The 18,138-nt window shown below is 37.9% G+C and overlaps 1 protein-coding gene and 1 non-coding gene across 6 annotated transcripts; one reads left to right on the plus strand and one right to left on the minus strand.

Annotated features, from left to right (window-relative positions):
- Positions 1 to 1,225: 1,225 nt before the first annotated feature.
- Positions 1,226 to 15,920, plus strand: LOC110099941 (thioredoxin-like 3-2, chloroplastic). Of its 5 annotated transcripts, none has more exons than XM_020827278.2 (5): positions 1,227 to 1,638; positions 6,849 to 6,923; positions 7,336 to 7,402; positions 15,382 to 15,399; positions 15,585 to 15,920. In XM_020827278.2, exons 1-5 carry the CDS (start codon positions 1,286 to 1,288, stop codon positions 15,681 to 15,683), a joined length of 612 nt encoding a protein of 203 aa, XP_020682937.1. In that variant the 5' UTR covers positions 1,227 to 1,285; the 3' UTR covers positions 15,684 to 15,920. The 5 variants fall into 5 exon arrangements, with proteins under 5 accessions (XP_028549506.1, XP_020682937.1, XP_028549505.1 ...); XM_028693672.1 differs by having other exon boundaries at positions 7,366 to 7,402; XM_028693673.1 differs by lacking the exon at positions 15,382 to 15,399 and having other exon boundaries at positions 1,226 to 1,638; positions 7,366 to 7,402.
- An 828-nt stretch (positions 15,921 to 16,748) lies between these two features.
- TRNAD-GUC lies at positions 16,749 to 16,820 on the minus strand. Its single transcript has one exon. It is a non-coding gene; the product is annotated as a tRNA-Asp (tRNA).
- Positions 16,821 to 18,138: the final 1,318 nt, after the last annotated feature.

Here is an 18,138-nt window from a genome sequence, read left to right on the forward strand (position 1 = left end):
ATAAGTTTTTAATTATATATCAAAATTGACTTCATCATTCCTTGTACACTTTAGAGCATAAGAAAAACTATAGCATATTTTAGAATGTTAAAATACATGAATGCAAATCGAAAAGCAAAATTGGTCATACAATTTAATGGATGTGATCGGATTAGAATATTTCGTCTGTCACTTATTGTAATGGTTCTAAAATTAATTTATTACTGTGTGATAAATATAATATAAGTATTTTATATATATATATATATATATATATATTGAATATTTTTTAGTAGATTTAGAAGAGACTTAAGTGAGAATAATCGATTAAATTTTGATCTGAATAAAATTTTAAAATAATTAAATTTATTTTAAGATGAATATAAATTTTTTTAGATGCTTTTGTGTAAATTATCATATTTAGGGAGTTTATATTAGGTTTCAAGAGGAAATTAATGAAAGCGTACTGTTCATGGTTGTCTTCTGAATGACATTCCTTGTAATAAAAATAGAACTTCCACATTACTCACATTAAGGAACTTTTATTACATCCTCTGACCGGACGTAGCTCTACGTTCGGTCAGAGGATTGTTACTCGGTTTTTGCTAGGTATTTGATCGGTATTGCTAGGTATTGTTTGGTAATAACGAGAAATATCGCTCTGTGAAAATCAATACCGAGCAATACCGAGTAATCCCAAAAAATACCGAATTTTTCTAGAAAAAACTTGGGATTTTTTGGGATTACTCGGTATTTAGTTTTCACATAATGGTATTTCTCGTTATTGTTGGTATTGCTCGGTATTTTTAGTTTTGTGCCTGCGATCTTAGTGCTGGCCGAACGTAGCTCTACGTACGTTCACCGGACCAAATAGGGCATCTCCAACCGCAACTCTCATTTTTCACTGCAAAATGCAGTAAAATCAAAAAGTGTTGTGATTCATCTCCAGTGGAACGCTATTTTGCCCCCAAATCATCGCTCTTTTCTTTCGCGCCTTTCTCAGATGAGTTCGGTAGAGAGAAAGAAATTGCACAAGTGAACAGTGAGACTCCAATATTGGCGTTGCACTGTTCAACTGCGATCAAATGGCGGAAGAAATGTCGTTCGGTTGCCACATTTGAGGGCCTCCATTCGACTATTTGCCGAACGGTTGGAGATGGTCTAATGTGGAAGTAACAATGGGTCTACAGACTGGTCTGTTATGCGCCTCAATGGGCCTTAGTGGGCTAAGTTTTAAGTTAAGAACCGACAGACGCGGCAATGTTCACAGAGCCGAGGCCGCGGCTTGCAATTTCTCTGAATCGAGATGGCAAGAGTTCTGCCCCCTGCTTCCATCTCTACACTTCCCTCGCCGCGGGTTTCCGACCGAGGTGGCATCATTCTTGTTCCCTTCCCTCGTCGCCTCGAAGTGACGCAGTCCTCTCCGGCTTCCTCTTCGATCTTTACCCTTCAGATCTCTACTCTTCCTCGATCTAGGTATCGAAGGACGGACACAGTGTCAGTCGTTTGGAATGGCTTGGAGGAGGTGCAGCTTACTGGGGATGAGGTTGATGACGACGACCCTTCTTCGATGGAGCTCCTGCCCATCACCAGCGAGGATCAGTTCGATCGGATCCTGGCGGAGGCCCAGCAGCTCGAGGAATCATTGATCATCCTTTGGTTTTCTTCATAACCCCCCTCTTTGTTTTTATTTATTCAATTTATTCAGAATGAAAATGGCATTTGTATAAACTGCTTAGAGCTGGCTGATTTGGTTGCTTGTGCATATATTGCAAGAAACCGAGAGATAAAGTAGAGAAAGGAAATAGAGATTTCACAGGAAAGGAAAGATATGAGAATTGTATTGATAAAGCTTGAGTACATATGGCTATATATAGAGATAAAGGAAAAGAATACATCCGTATTTACAAAGAAGCCAAATGATGGCTGACGTGGCAGCTATCCTAAGAGGCCCCCTCAAATTAATCATTCGTGAGTGTGAATGGTTAATTTGCTCCATATGAAGTGCCTTGGTTAGGATGTCGGCGATTTGATCCTCGGAGCTGATATGTTGAATGGTGATGGCTCCGGAGTTAATGTGTTGACGGATAAAATGATAGTCAATCTCGATGTGTTTGGTCCGAGCGTGAAAAACTGGGTTGTTGGCGAGCGCAATGGCGGATGTGTTGTCACAGTGTATGGTGGTCGGAGAATGCTGTGTGATTTGGAGTTCATCCGCCAGCCGCCTAAGCCATAGCACGTCGGAGGTTGCGGCGGCGAGCGATCGGTATTCCGCCTCTGTTGAAGATTTGGCCACCGTGGCCTGCTTCTTGACGGACCAAGAAATGAGGTTGTCTCCGAGAAAGGTGCACCATCCTGATACTGATTTGCGATCGGTGCTATCAGACGCCCAATCCGCATCCGTGTAGCTGCGGACTTGAAGGTTTCCTAGAGTAATGGGTAGACCGTAGTTGATCGATCCTTTGATATATCGAAGGACTCTTTTTAGCATTTGAAAATGGTGTTCGGTGGGAGCATGCATGTGTTGGCATATGCGATTTGCTGCGAACGCTATGTCCGGGCGAGTGATTGACAAATACTGAAGGGAACCTGCCAATTTCCGGTATAGATGAGGATCCGAGAATGGTGTAGTTGAAGCGAGATGATTGGCCTTGGGTGGGGTAATTGGAGTTGGTGCAGAGCTGCACTCGGCGAGACCAACGGTCTGGAGTAGTTGTTGAGCATAGTGTGTTTGATGTAAGAAGTATCCGGCGGTGGTTTTGATTGTCTGAATGCCTAGGAATAGAGATACTGGACCAAGTTGTTTACGAGCAAAATGCGAGTGAAGCTGGTGAAGGAGTTTTTGTATCAATTGTGAATTGTTTCCTGTAAGCAAGATATCATCCACGTAAATGAGGAAATATAATTGTATTTGATTGTTATTAAAAATGAGAAGTGAAGGTCGGAACGACTGAACCTGAAGCCGAATTGTAGCATAAATTCCGTGAGTTTTTGAAACCATTGGCGTGGCGCTTGTTTGAGTCCGTAGAGGGACTTGTGAAGTTTGCACACGTGATTTGGTTTTTGGGAGTCGATGAAACCTAGTGGTTGACGCATGTAGATGTTTTCTATGAGATCTCCATGTAAAAATACATTGGATACGTCTAGTTGGAGAATGGACCAGTTGCGGTGAAGAGCAAGGGTGAGAAGCATTCCGATGGTTGTCATTTTTGCGACCGGGCTGAAGGTTTCATTGTAGTTGATTCCTTGTGTCTGATTGAATCCTTGAGCCACTAATAGTGCTTTGTAACGATCAACAGATCCATTTGGAAGAGTCTTGATTTTGAACATCCATTTGCAGCCTAGAATTGGATTGTTAGTGGGGGGAGGAACAAGTGACCATGTGCCCTGTTGTTTGAGAGCGAGGATTTCTTCGGTCATAGCAGAGCACCATTGTGGAGATTGCGCGGCTTGCTTGTACGTTGTCGGTGTGATCGAGGGAGAGATTGTTGTGGAGAGATCAATGATTTGTTTATATTTGTGAATACCTGATTTTGCCCTGGTTTGCATTGGATGCTGAGTGATGGGATGAGTTGTTGTGATGCGACGTTCCACTTGTGGTGCAGTAGTTGGGCAACCAGAAGGTGCAGTCGTCCGTGCCGGAGAAGTGGGTCTAGGAGGGAGGATAGTGTCACTCGGTGTTGAAGAGTTAGCGGGTCTGGGCTGCAGTGATGTAGGAATTAGAAGCAGCGGGTTGAGTGAGGTAGATTCAGTGGCGGAAGACTGCGGTGTGTTGTTGGAGCTCGTTAAGTCAGTGTAGGAAAAGAATTGTTCTTGAAAGCTGACATGACGTTAGACGCCAATTTTGTTTGTAAGCGGATCCAAACATCTGTAGCCTTTGTGCTGAGATGAGTAACCGAGGAAGATGCACGATTGCGACCTTGGTGAGAGTTTGTCTTGAAAGTATGGTCGTAGCCATGGGAAACAAAGGCATCTGAACGTTCGTAGATGATCATAGGACGAGATTTTGTTGTGAAGCAGTTGATATGGGATCCGTTGTGCAATGGCTTTGGATGGAAGCCTGTTGATGAGGTAGTTCGCCGTGGATACTGCTTCTGCCCAGAATTTGGATGGTAGCTTGGAGGCGTGTAGGAGAGCTCGGGTGGTCTCCAAAAGATGCCTGTTCCTATGTTCGGCAGTCCCGTTTTATTCAGGTGTGTGTGGACAGCTTAGTTGGTGAGTGATGCCGTGGTTAGAGAGGAAGGTTTTGAATTGAGTGCTATTGAACTCACCTCCGCCGTCAGACCTAAATACTTTCGGTGTAGCGTTAAATTGATTTTTAATGAGCGAGCAGAAATGAGTAAATTTCGAAAATGTTTCGTTCTTGGAACATATCAAATATAACCAGGTAAACTTAGAAAAATCATCTATGAAAATTACAAAGTAATTGAAACCATTTAAAGATTGTTCTGGGGCGGGACCCCAGACGTCCGAATGAATTAAAGAAAATGTGCAAGTAGAAGTAGTAGAAGCTTTTATTGAATTTGAGCTTATGGCTTTTGGTCAGGTTACAAGAAGTGCAAAGAAGATGTCCTGAAGTGTCTGCGATGTTGGGTAGTAGCCGACGAAGGTTGGTGAGGACCCCGTGATGAGGGTGCCCAAGCCTGTTGTGCCATAGATTTGCTAAAGACTTATTGGTGAGATAGGCTTCCGGTCGCTCGAAGGAAGAGGTCTGCATGGTGTACAGTCCGTTATGCAGCCAACCACGAAGAAGAGGGCGATTGTCCTGAAGGTCCTTAATGACGAAGCCGTTAGCATCAAAACAGATAGAAACTTGGTTGTCGTTAGTTAATTTTGAAATAGAGATAAGATTATGCGTGAGAGTAGGGACGTGAAGGAGATTTTGGAGATATAGCTTACGGGTCGAGTCCGGCAGTGGAAGGAGACCCTGTCCCGAACTTTGGATGGATAGAGAGGATCCATTTGCAATGGATACCGAATCTTGTCCTTGGTAATTTGATCGCTGTTGTAGATTTGTGAGGTCTGGTGTGAGGTGGGCGGAAGCGCCTGAATCAAGAACCCACTCGCTTGTTGGATTAGTTGATTGCTGCGTCAGAAAAGCTTGTTGAGTTGACGGAGATTGCGTTGGGGCGTATTTGAGGTTGCACCGGTGCCAACAGTTGAGAGCGCTATGTCCGCGTTACCCGCAAATCTGACAGGTTGGGCGATCGGGTTGCTTTGTAGCTGGTGGAGGTTCGGTTGATCCAGAATTGAAAGTACGCGGTGCGGATGAGCGGTTCTTGGCCGATCGGTATTGGCTTTTGCCTCGGTAAGTACCAGAGTTTTGTGTGTAGAGCGCGGTTGTGTCGGATGTCGCTGAGATGTCTTTTTGATTTTCTTGTTGGATATTAATCTCTTCGCTACATAAGAGGGAGTTAAGAGTATCAAGATCGATGGGTTGTAGAGAGGTTCGTATCGCCGTTTTGAAGGAGTTGTATGTAGAAGGTAATCCGTTTAGAATGTAGAGGATAATGTCCTCAGTGTCGAGTTGTGAATCGGAGACGACAATATTGTCCACAAGATTCTTGATCTGCATAAGGTACTGCTGCATATACGAGTTTCGCATTTGAATGTGGTGTAACTCTTTCTTGAGTTGAATGAATCTAGAGCGGTTCGTGGGTTGCATTCGTCTTTCAAGAATCTGCCACACCTCATGGGCGGTGGATGAGGATAGAACATATGGAAGAACGACAACATAAATTGTCGAGAACAGAGCAGAAATTAGATTCCTGTCGATCAATTTCCATTTGTTGTAGTCGGCGTTGCTGTGGTCGGACGGGCAGGGAGATTCGCCTGTGAGAAATCCGGCGAATCCGTTTGCCGTGAAAGTTTAGAAGCTATAGTCGCCATATGTGGTAGTTATCGGAGGTGAGGGGCAGCGGCACCAGAGTTTTGAGATTGGATATGAGGAATTTTAGAGAGGCTGGGACGGTGAAGTCCTGGAGGTTGGTTGTGGTGGTGGAGGAGGAGATCGAAGAGGGAAGGGATTCTTGATCTGCCATGGAAGAGCCTGGTGCTCTGATACCATGCAAGAAACCGAGAGATAAAGTAGAGAAAGGAAATAGAGATTTCACAGGAAAGGAAAGATATGAGAATTGTATTGATAAAGCTTGAGTACAGATGGCTATATATAGAGATAAAGGAAAAGAATACGTCCGTAATTACAAAGAAGCCAAATGATGGCTGACGTGGCAGCTATCCTAAGAAAAATGATTTTGGTTTCCGAAGATGTTTTTTCGGAGTTCAAAAATAATATTGATTTCTAATTGCCTCAACAAGACGATAGAATTATTTTGTAATTTCAAGAAACCTAACGACCCTTCTAATGTAGCGTTTTTTGTGAAGAAGGATAGTAGCTTCAAAATTTTTTAGGATTGAGAGCAATTAACGCTAGCAATGAAATTAATTTTTTTTATAGAAATTTTGATGTATATGCTTACATTTATTGAAATTCTACTATTATACTGGAGTTTATTATTGAAAATTAGTATTGATACTATAATTTGTTATTTAATAGTGGCACACAAGTCAGGTATTATTCTGGTCAGGATTTTATGAAAAAAGTAAGTACTAATATCAGAATTTTAAAAATTTTGACATGCATGTTAATCTTTTAAGAATTTCTAACTAATATGTTAGCATTAGTTCTTCTTATTACCAAATTGGATTTTTTTTCGCTTTCATAAAAAATTCAAATTATGAGTTGTTTTATAGAAATCTCCCATACAAATCCATTTTGCATGTCATTTGGATATTTTGAGGTTTAATAATGCCTGATTGAACTATGGTGATGTATACATTTTCGTGTTTAAGCTAAAGTTATAATGTAGGATGGCGAATTGGTGCAGAAAATGCATATATTTGAAACCAAAGTTGGAGAAACTCGCTGTTGATTACCATCCAAGGTCAGAAAACTACTTGTTTTTCTTGGCATCTACTTCTTGTTTTGTAGATTTTCATTTTAGTATGTAAGACTTCTAGCTCTTTTGCTTGACTTGGTTAGATGTGCTTGCCCTAGATCATCATACTCCTGAAAAAGAGGAAGCCTTTAAAATATCATATAATTTATTAGAAGAGCAATAGATATGGAAGTTGTTTTCATTTTACAAGGAGGTTGTGGTCCAGCATATCATCTTTTATGATATGCTGCTTAGAGATTGTGTTAAACTATGTTAACTTGAGTAGAAGAAATAATATTTCTCTATCAGAAATTGCGTTTGTTTTGTATTTGTAATGCTTGATTAATAATATTTCCACTTTAGTCTTCCACTCCAATATCATAAATTTTATGCTCTATAAAACTATATTGTGATGCAGAATCCGTTTCTACTGTGCTGATGTGAACAGTGTACCACAGAGGCTTGTCAATCGTGCTGGAATCATAGTGAGTTTGAATCCTCTGATCTACCCTGAATTCCATGTTTTAAATAGGCAGCTTTATGTGTATTATAGCAATGATAGCAACATCATTCACAGTTTCCTAGGATGAATCTTGAGGGCTTGTGCTGAATTATTTGTATTTTATTGTGATGCTTGCATTATCATGCTTTACCTGTTTGGGACGTTAGAATATCACACTTTGCATGCATGAAAACTAGGATTAGATGGATTCACTTGATTCAATTTTATTGAAATTGAAATATTATTAGGAAGGGACTAATTAAACTTTTGTGTTTATACGAACAGTAGATTATGAATGAAAATTTCTTGGTTGTTTAGACGTCATCATAATCTTGAAAAGCAATATGATATTTGAATTATTGAATTTTTGGTATAAACCCATCTCCACCTTCTCAGTGCCAATCATCACCCCATTGCCCCCTGTGTCCACCAATTTCACCCCTAACTGGTTAACTGCTTGATTGGAGATAAAATTGTAAGTAGCCTCGCTGTCGATCAGCACCCCCACGACACCACCACTCTGTTTGTTATTTTTCCTTGCACTTTCATGGTGTGATTTAGGGTGAATCTCACCACTGAGTTTAAGGATATTTTAGCCATGTAAAGATGTAACTCTTCCTCTTTCACCACTGCCTCACCCTCACCTCCCTCAGCTTCCTCATTTCACCACTGTAACTCTTCCTCATTATCACACATGTGCCCCAGATTGTACCTCTTATCACATTTGAAGCACAATCCCTTCGCCCGCTTCTCATGCAGCTCATTCTCAGTAAGTTTCTTGAAATTTCAATGTAGGTCCTTATGAGCTAGGAATGTGGTGATCATCCTTTACGAGCCTCTTGAACTGCTGCCTTTGCCCCCCTCCCCCCCGGCCCCTTTCCAGGTGCTTTTGGTCCTCCACTAATTGTACTAGCTCCATAGCCTCTCCCAAGTCCCGAGGCCTCATCACTTTAACCATTGCCCCAAATCTCTGGTTTGAGTCTCTTCATAAAGTTCCCCTCTTACACTGTCTCCGAAAGACGGTCCAAATGGCTAGTGAGTTATTCGAATCTCTTCAGATACTCTACCACTGAACCCTCCCGTGTTAGGGCGAAAAACTGGTTTCTCCTTCCCTGTTGGTTTGAAAACGTTCCAACAAATAATCCTTGAACTCCCTCTTGCTCTATATTGGTTGTTGTATGTCCCTCCATTGGTACCAAGCCAAGGCCTTCCCCTCCAAACATAGGCCCACTACTGTCAGTCTCTCATCCTCCGTCAAACCGTTGATGGAGAAATATTTATCCACCTTGTAGATCCACCAATGTGCATCATCTCCCTCAAAGATGGGCATCTTCAGCTTCCACACTCTTGTATCACCTTTGTTTCCCCGAAATCCTCTATTGCCTCCCATTCCACGAAGGGAGGTGCTTCCCAGGTGTCTCGATCTTCCCTTATACACTCAAACCCAAATCCTTCTTCAAAATTCCCCCTCCTTTCAAAATCAGCACCCCGACGCTCATAATCCACCCCTCTTCTTGCAAAATCAGCAACCCTTCGCTTGTACCCGATACTCATATCTTCCCTAGAAATAAGCTCTAGCGGAGGCATCACCTCCTTTTCCTTGGCCGACAATGGATTCCTTTGTTTTAGATGTCTTTGTATTGGGTTTGGCTTCAAGCAACGTCTACATATCTTTCACGACAGCGAACTTTCCATCCATCTTTTCATAGAAGATGCAAATTGGTTTTGAAAATATGAAAATTTTGATTCAAAATCTGATTTTTTTTTTGCCTAATTCTCCCTCCAACATTTCTACTCTTCTTTTGGGCATTGGTACCCTATATTGAAGGGTTCTCATACCAATTTAATAGAAAATAATAATAATAACCTTGAAAAAAAAACTGAGTTGAAATTAGAAATTCAGCACTTCGTTGAGTCGATTTTGAGAATTTTGTAGAGAAATAGCCAGGAGACACTCCCGATTTAGTAGTAGATGAAAGAAAACAAGCAAGGTACAATGGATCTTCAATTCGAGAGAGATCCGTCTCTTCCAATCCCTAGCTGACAGCTAGAGCCCAAACAATCTCCAATAGATCTCAAATATCATACCAAATTCAAGATAAAACAAACCATAGGGAACGAAATCTACTTAAAGCAAAAATACATTTAACTAATCCCTAAACAGCCCTTAATTGATTTTTTTTGCCAAAATCATCCACAATTGGTGCTTAATTACTGCCGCTAGGCCCCACCATGCTATCCGCCCCTCTTGTTGGGTGGAACATTTGTCCGCCTGGCATACATGTGAACCCGTCCAGGATGGACCGGTTCAGTCGGTCCCTAGACTGATCTAACAAAATCCAAGGCTACTTAAAGAGTTCTAAATGATGTTTACATTAACAAAATAGTAATTTGTTATTAAAATGACATTGCTATAATTTAAACCAACATCAGATACTCTTTCAATAGGAGACATTGACATAGAGGGGCTCACCATTATATTAACAGTCACTTTTAGTGCTTGAAGCGATTGAATGGGGGTCTACTCGTCACTTTTGGTGCAAGAGGATAGAATCAATTAATAATTACGTCAAGAAGGAATCCAAGATTGACTTGCAAGCTCTAAATAATGTTTATACTAAATAATATTTATAAGTATTAAGCATGACACTATTATAATGTTTATGATTTAAATTGTTATCTGATAATCTTTCAGTGAGAGACAACAAGAGGCCCACTATCATACCATGAATCATTTTGGGTGCAAAAAATATGATGAGGGGCAACAAACATCATCTCAAATCACTAGTCACTTTTGATATAAGAGAACTAAATTGGTCAATAATTACTGTAAAAAAGGAACCTAATTTGATTGGTGAGCTTTGAAAAATCATTTTTGGATACCCTTTTATTATGAAACATGGTGCTGTTATGATTTAAAATATTATCGAATACCCTTTCAGTGGGAGCCAACGAGAGGCCCCTTATCATACCATCAATCATTCTCGGTGCAAAAAGATGATGGGGCCACTATTATACCATCGATCATTGTTTACATATTAAACATAGTATTTTTATGATTTAAATTATTATTGTATACCCTTTCTATGGGAGACAATGAGGGGCATACTATCATACCATCATGATGATGGGGGGCAACTAACATCATCTCAAATCATTATCACTTTCAGTACTAGAAGACTTAATTGGTCAATAATTATAGCAAAAAAGGATCCTAAGGTTGATTAGTGAGCTTTTAAATGATATTTACACATTAAAAATAATGTTGTTCTGATTTAAATCATCATCATATATCTTTTTAATTGGAGAAAATGGACTCACTATCATACCTAATGTGAAACATATATGGAAACAAGAATTTCTTGGGAGTTAATAATAAGTTGTTAAGCTTTGCTAATTTTAAACTCAATGTTTTATCAAGATAAGAGTATAGGATTTCTTAATTGCAGATGTGCTTTGGCATGCAATTACAAGAAGTATAAACAGGACAATTTAAAATAAGAACAAACTTGTTGTAACGCTAGATGCATAAATAACAAAAATCCACCGTTTAACAAATAGAAAATTTACCTCGAGTTCCCCTCAATTTCACTCTTGATGGTGGGGTCAACGTGAAAATAATTTCAGCAAACCCAAAGATATCACCAAAAGAAAGAGAACGCCTACAATATTGTCCAATGAAAAGTTAGTCGGAGGGGAAGAAGTCGGTGGATGTCCAGTGGCTCGTCACTGTCCGGAGATTTGGTGCTCCTCGATGGAAAACGTCAAGGTGAAGAGGATCCGGTCAACGTAGTCGTCGACGGTGTGGTCGATCTCCAAGTTGAGGTTGAAGAAGGGAGACCGGAGGATATCTACTTGTCCTTGAAGATCATATATGAATCCATGATCGTGCTCAGGATTGGCCATTCATGGGAGAAGTAGGCTAAGTGGTAGTGTATCCTCTTCTTTGGGATGTATGTGAAGCAAGGGAGAAGAGAGGTAAGGGAGGGAAAAGGGGCTAGGAAATTTCGGCCAAGGCTAGGAGCAGTCCTGTTAATTTCATATTTAGGGTTGGGAGAGGGAATAAATCCAAAAATATGAAATATAATTTCAGATTTTAGAATAGGGAAGGAGGGGAAATAGTTTGAATTTGAATCTCCTTTAATTGGGGAGAAGATGGAGCAGCATACATTTTTATGATTTAAATTGTTATTGTATACCCTTTCTATGGGAGACAATGAGGGGCATACTATCATACCATCATGATGATGGGGGGCAACTAACATCATCTCAAATCATTAGTCACTTTCAGTACTAGAGGACTTAATTGGTCAATAATTATAGCAAAAAAGGATCCTAAGGTTGATTAGTGAGCTTTTAAATGATATTTCCACATTCAATGAATGTGTCTAGGTGCAATGTATCTTGAAATTGGAATTAATTCCAATTAATTTCTGATTTGAGATGACGGGGGAGGATTCCTAAATTAGGCTTACTAATTAGGAAATATTTTGAATTTTAAATTTCATTTGAATTCAAAATTAAAAAGGCTTTCCTAAATAGTAATTAGGCAAATTAGGAAAGGGTTTTAGAGGGAATTTGAATTTGAAAATTAGGGTTTGGGGAGGAGGAGAGGCTGACGTTTTGAGCTTGGACTAGGGAGAGGCCGACAGCTAATGAAGACTGAACCTGGGTTAGGTGGGGATGGGAGAGGGGTGGCGGGTTGAGATGGAGAGGGAGGAGGCCAATGGATATGGGGTTGGGGATAGGTGTGTCCGAGAGTAGTGAGAGAGGTGGGTGGGTGGTGGTAGGGGTTCAGGGCAAGGTGGCCGGCGGTTGTAGGGAAGATGGGGAAGTGGTTGGCAGGTTGGGAGGAAAAGGGGAGGGGGGGTCGGTGGTGGGGATAGAGGAAGGGGAAATAAAAACAGATACCATCTGCGAGCCCGACCTCTACCGGCGGCTGACGGGTGTTGTTTGGCCCTCTCCTAGGATTCTCTCTTCTCTCAAGAGCTTACAAGAAAACAAAGAACAAGAAGCTGAAATTTTTATTAATCAGTCATTCACCTCATACAATAGTGAAAGCTTCTATATATAGGCCTTAAAATAAGAGAGAAGCAAAAGACTAAAATGCCCTTTGAGGCTACATCATGAACTAAACCCTCTCGGGGTACAATAGTAAACTAGAACATAAATAAAATGAAATACATAAATTCATCATAAATAAAGACTTTGAATCGTAACTGTCGATCTATGATTCCTTTGATTATAGATGCGTCGAAATCTCCTGCTGATATCTTTATCAATTCCACTAATCATTTTTAGTGCTAGAGGGCAAGTGAAATAATAATTTACTCAGATCTTTTGTTTGCTATTTAAGGGACATAGGTCTACTTAAGAAATCATTGTTGAATATTCTTGAAAACTATCCTTAATCTCACCTATTCACTAAAAATGGTGAAGAAGGTGAGGTTGATGCTACGCCTTGGTGGTAAACTCACACATCTGATCAGTGATCAGTTTGCATAGACGTACATCGAAGATAACAATAAAGTAATGTTCCAATTATGATTCAATACATTGAATTAAAGTAAAACATTATAAATTAAATAAATATTGAAAAGGATAAAAATGACATATGTTTGATTTATCAATTATTAAGTAATGGATTGCCACACATGTCTACGACAATAACATGTGTAGAAATGAAAGCATTGAACATACGTCATTTCTACTATGGTTAAGATTTACTTGTATCGACATGTGTTATTATAAATCAATTGTTGAATAGGAACAAACAAATCAAACATATGTCATTTATACCCTTGTAAATATTTATTTGATTCATGATGTGCTGCTTCAATTAAGCGTATTTGATCAAAATTGAAACTTGAATTACTTTTATTATTATCTTTGATGTACTTTAATGCAAGCACATTAAAAGTGATGAGTTGACAATTATGAAGTAGCATCAATCTCATGCTATTTATCATTTTTTGTGGATGATAAATAGTGCAGGATCAATGACAATTTTCAATGATGTTCAACAATAGTTTCTCAAGCGATCCTAGGCATTTTAAATTGAAAAAAAAAAAACAAAAGATTTGTGCTAATTACTAGCTCACATGTCCTCTAGCACCAATGTAATTAATGATACAATAATAAACTCCTCGTTATCTCTCATTGAAAGGACATCTATTGACATTTTTTAATTATAACAACATTATTTTTAATATGTAAACAAGTGTTACTTAACATAAATATTGTTTGGAGCTCACTAATCAACTTTAGATTCCTTCTCGGCTATAATTATTGACCGGTTTTGTTCTCTAGCATTGAAAATGATGAGTGATTTGAGACAATGTCGGGTGCCCCTTCCCCTAAATATCTCTTGTATTGAAAATGACTGGTGATATGATGTGGGCTCCATGTAGTCTCCTACTTAAAGGGCATCCAATAATGATTTAAATCACAATAATGTCATTTTTAATATGTGTTAGAGTAAACATGGTTCAACGGTCATTAATCAACCTTGAATTCTTTTTCTAATGTAGTTATTGATCAATTTTATCCTTTTGCACCAAAAGTGATGAGTGATTTGAGATGATGTCGGGTGAACTCCCTCCAATCTTCCTCCAATACCGAAAGTGACCAATGAAATAATGATGGCCCCCTCATTGTCAATCACTGAAAGTGTATCAAATTATGTTTTAAATTATAATAGTGACATGTTTAATACATAAATAAGTATTATTTTGTGTAAACATTATTGAGAGCTGACTAATCAGTCTTTGATTCTTTTTCAAGCATGATTATTGATCAATTTTTTCCTCTTACATCAAAAGTAATGTGTGAGCTTCCTCTGAGACCTTTAGCATCAAAAGTGATTAATAGTATAATGGCAGGCTTCTCTTTAGCCCTTTGATATCTCTTACTAAAAGGCTATTCGATACTAATTTAAATCATAGCAACATCATGATTAATAACTAAACATTATTTCATTGGCATAAATATCATTTATAACTCTTTAAGTAGCCTTAAATACTTTTAAAATTGTATTAATTAGTTTTTTTAATCCTTTTGTTGTGAAAGACTGGTGATTTATATGTTTCCATCATCCTTCAATGTTCCCCATTAAAAGGGTATTCGGTGTTGCTTGAGTTCTTAAGAGCTTGTTCTGTTATTAATAAACTTGAATTAAATTGAAATAATAAGCACATAAAATCCTAATTCTCTTCTAAAACCATCCATGTTAGCATCAGCCTACCACATTAGCATAACACCACTCATTCAATTGAAGATATAACTTCTCATATGACTCTGAATCGCACTTTCGAACTGAGAGACATAACTTCATTAACAGCTTCCAATATTTCAATATTTAACTTTGATGGATGACATATCAAGAAAAGATTTGTAGGAGACAAAGTACTAAAAAATGTGATGCTGCAAAAAATGACCTGCATAGTAGATCTAGCACCACAGGAGCTTCATTGAAGTATAATCTAGTTAAAAGAGTTCTCATTGGGTGGCATATCTTGAAATCTCAATATCATTCAAAAAATTTATTTACCCTCAGAGATCAATATTAGAAGTGGTCAGCTATATATACATAGCAAGAAAGTTACTGGTTTAGTTAAAGGTTCATCTGAACGCTTAAGATTACAGGTTTCGTAAGCCTACAACATCTGTGATTTATATACTTGAATCATCATTTACTAACTGCACTCATCAAAGCGCTGGTGCCTGCAATTCGGCCATTTTTTATATTACTCGGTCAAAGATATCATAGGCTTGACCTTAAATTACTTGGTTTTTATATGGAATATACACAGATTTTCTTGTTGCATGCCTTCTGGCTAATGTTTAACCATATCGTGTATTCATGTTTGACAGTTCTTGTAATATTTCCTATGAACTGTTTTTTCTTGTTCAATACTGACTCTTTTCTCCATTTTACACCTCAAACTTCAAAAACTTGAGCAGAAAATGCCAACCATACAGGTAAATATGGAAATTCTTGATTTTTCATGATATCATTATGCTTTCATTTGGGACGGCTTTCTTACTGTAACTTTTTAGTTAAATAAAATTAATTTTTATACTAGAAAATTATTTTAAAAAGTAGTAAGAAAGTCATCCCAACGAAGCCTAAATCACTTGGATCATAATCTCTGTGCATGCTGCAGCTATGGAAGGATTCTAAAAAAGAAGCAGAGATTATTGGCGGGCACAAGGCATGGTTGGTGGTAAATGAAGTTCGTCAGATGATAGAGAATGAGGATTAGCCTGAGCTTTATACATGTTGGATTATAAGCCGCTTTATTCTGAGCACATCATAACAAAAGCTTAGTGCAAAGAAACCCACTTTTATGAATTAGAGGCCAAAAACTGCTTGTATATTAGCCTGAGCATTCTGCAGGAAAATTAATGAAATAAAATTTTAGTTTTATTTCATGTTGAAATTTCATAATTTAACATACTATATCATTTGTGCTATGGAATATTCTCATCTTTTTAACTGACATGCTACAAGCACTGCTGGTTGTTCGCTTTTTCTTATATTTGGCATGAATTGATTAAGGTTTAATTTGAGATGAATTTATTACTGCTTTTTAAAAGAGTTTTTTAATAGAAAAATACTTAGTTCAAAAAGCATTTATATTAAAAAGTTATTTTAGAAAAAAATAATAAAATTATCCCAAATAAAATCTAAGTTGAATAACATCATTACGAAACAATGTGACTATTTTATCATTAATTTGAATAAAATGGTTTTATTATTGCTTCACTGATTCAAGATTTTATTCATTTGAGAGAGGTGAAATATAGTCATATTTTTGCGCACTTTCACTAATTATTAAAAAAAAGAGAGTTTATGGTTCTGTTATAGAAATAAATTGACTCGAATTGAAAAATAATTTCTTTTTCATAATATATATATATATATATTAATCAGGAGGATATATTTTTCATTTCTTAATATTTAATAAAAGGGTAAATGCTAAAAAATTTTAATACATTAAAAAAGATTATATAAGATAAAAGAAGGAATTGAAAAGGACAAAATGAAAGAAATAAAAAATGGATACAAAATTAAATTGAAATAGTTTCTATTTACTAAAAGTTTTTAAAACAAAAATTTTCGATCTTGAATGGTATAAATATGTTTAATTTCATAACTAAATTTCAAGATTTATTTTCTTTTTATTTGCACACATTTATTTTAAAAAATTATTTACTCTTTTAAATTAATTTATTTATATTTATAATAAAATTATGCTAATTTATTAGGTAGTTGTAGAATTGCTTAGAACCTTAGAGAAAATTAATCATCTGATAAAAAAATTCGTCGCCGTTGCCGGGGATCGAACCCGGGTCACCCGCGTGACAGGCGGGAATACTCACCACTATACTACAACGACATCTTTGAATCGTTCGTGTGTGACTATAAATATAACAAATCAACCTTACGCACCTTTCGTTAATAGCTGATGATATGAAATCTATTTTCAGTTCCAATTCATCAGTTTGGCCATTGCGACTACTTTCGAATGCTCCTCACGACCTCAGATGACTTCTATACTTTTCATGGAAGCAAAAAAAAGTTGGAGAAATTGTAAAAACAGAGTACTTTAAATTTTAAATTTGAAAAAAAAAAATAAAAAAGAAAAAAAAAGTTAACTATGATAAATAGGTGAAATTATTTTGTGCGGATACGGATGCCTTCCAGAGGTACATCAGAATGCGTCATGTCACTAATTTGTTGTGCACGACAGCTATGTATCGGGTGACGTGGCACTTTCTGATTCGCCTCTAGACTGTATGATGTCCTCACAAAAAAATTTCTTGCTAAATGGATCAAAATAGCCACGTGGGCAAAAGCACCACTTGGCAAGCAATTTTAAATTTAATTTATAAATTATTTTCTTACTTTTTTGGAGTTTTTTCCACTTTTTTTTAATTAGATTAATTTATTATGCATAAATAAAGCAAAATTTTGGATGCATAATACATATCCTATTTGCCAAGAAAATTAATAGCAATATAACCGATTGAAACAATCATTTATAAAGAATGCTAAATAAGTTTTGTCGTCGAACAAAAAAAGCACTTGCTAACGTCACCGATGAAAACAAATTTCAGTCTTCCGGCGTCAAAACCGTCCCATAATAGATTTGAGGAAAACTTAATAGAAATGGGGCCTTAAATAGGAACTTTTATTTGGGCCGATCAGAGGACGTAGTTCTACGTTCGGCCGCTAGTAGAATCGTGCCACGCGTTCTCACTATTTATCGCGCGCCCCGACAACCCAACCCGAAACGGACCAGGATGGCTCAGTATTTCTCGATTTTGCTAGGTATTGCTCGGTATTGCTCGGTATTGGTCGATTTTGCTCGGCAATAACCAATACCGAGCAAATACCGAGCAAATACCGAGTAATACCGAGCAATACCGTGTTGTATCGAGTATTGCTCGGTATTACTCGGTATTGGTCTTCACAGAGCGGTATTTCTTGTTATTGCCAAGCAATACCTAGCAATGCCGAGCAATACTGAGCAATACCTTGCAATACGCGAACATAACATTCTTGGGTTCCGGTCCGGGTCAAGTCGGCGGGCTGCGCGGTAAAAAGTAAGAGCACGTGGCGATATTTTATTGGCGGGCGAATGTAGCTCTACTTCCGGTCAGAGGACGTAATAATTGTTCCTTAAATAGTGGCCAAATTTTGAGGAATGATTT

Source organism: Dendrobium catenatum, unplaced genomic scaffold (assembly GCF_001605985.2).
Source record: "Dendrobium catenatum unplaced genomic scaffold, ASM160598v2 fragScaff_scaffold_334, whole genome shotgun sequence".
NCBI classification, from domain to species: Eukaryota; Viridiplantae; Streptophyta; class Magnoliopsida; order Asparagales; family Orchidaceae; genus Dendrobium; species Dendrobium catenatum.

Excerpts from the sequence above, each read along its gene's own strand:
- LOC110099941 (XM_020827278.2), top strand. The coding sequence starts at position 1,286 with ATGGCAAGAGTTCTGCCCCCTGCTTCCATCTCTACACTTCCCTCGCCG. Across the intron at positions 1,639-6,848 it reads GAATCATTGATCATCCTTTG|GATGGCGAATTGGTGCAGAA; the intron begins GTTTTCTTCATA and ends GTTATAATGTAG. Across the intron at positions 6,924-7,335 it reads GCTGTTGATTACCATCCAAG|AATCCGTTTCTACTGTGCTG; the intron begins GTCAGAAAACTA and ends ATTGTGATGCAG.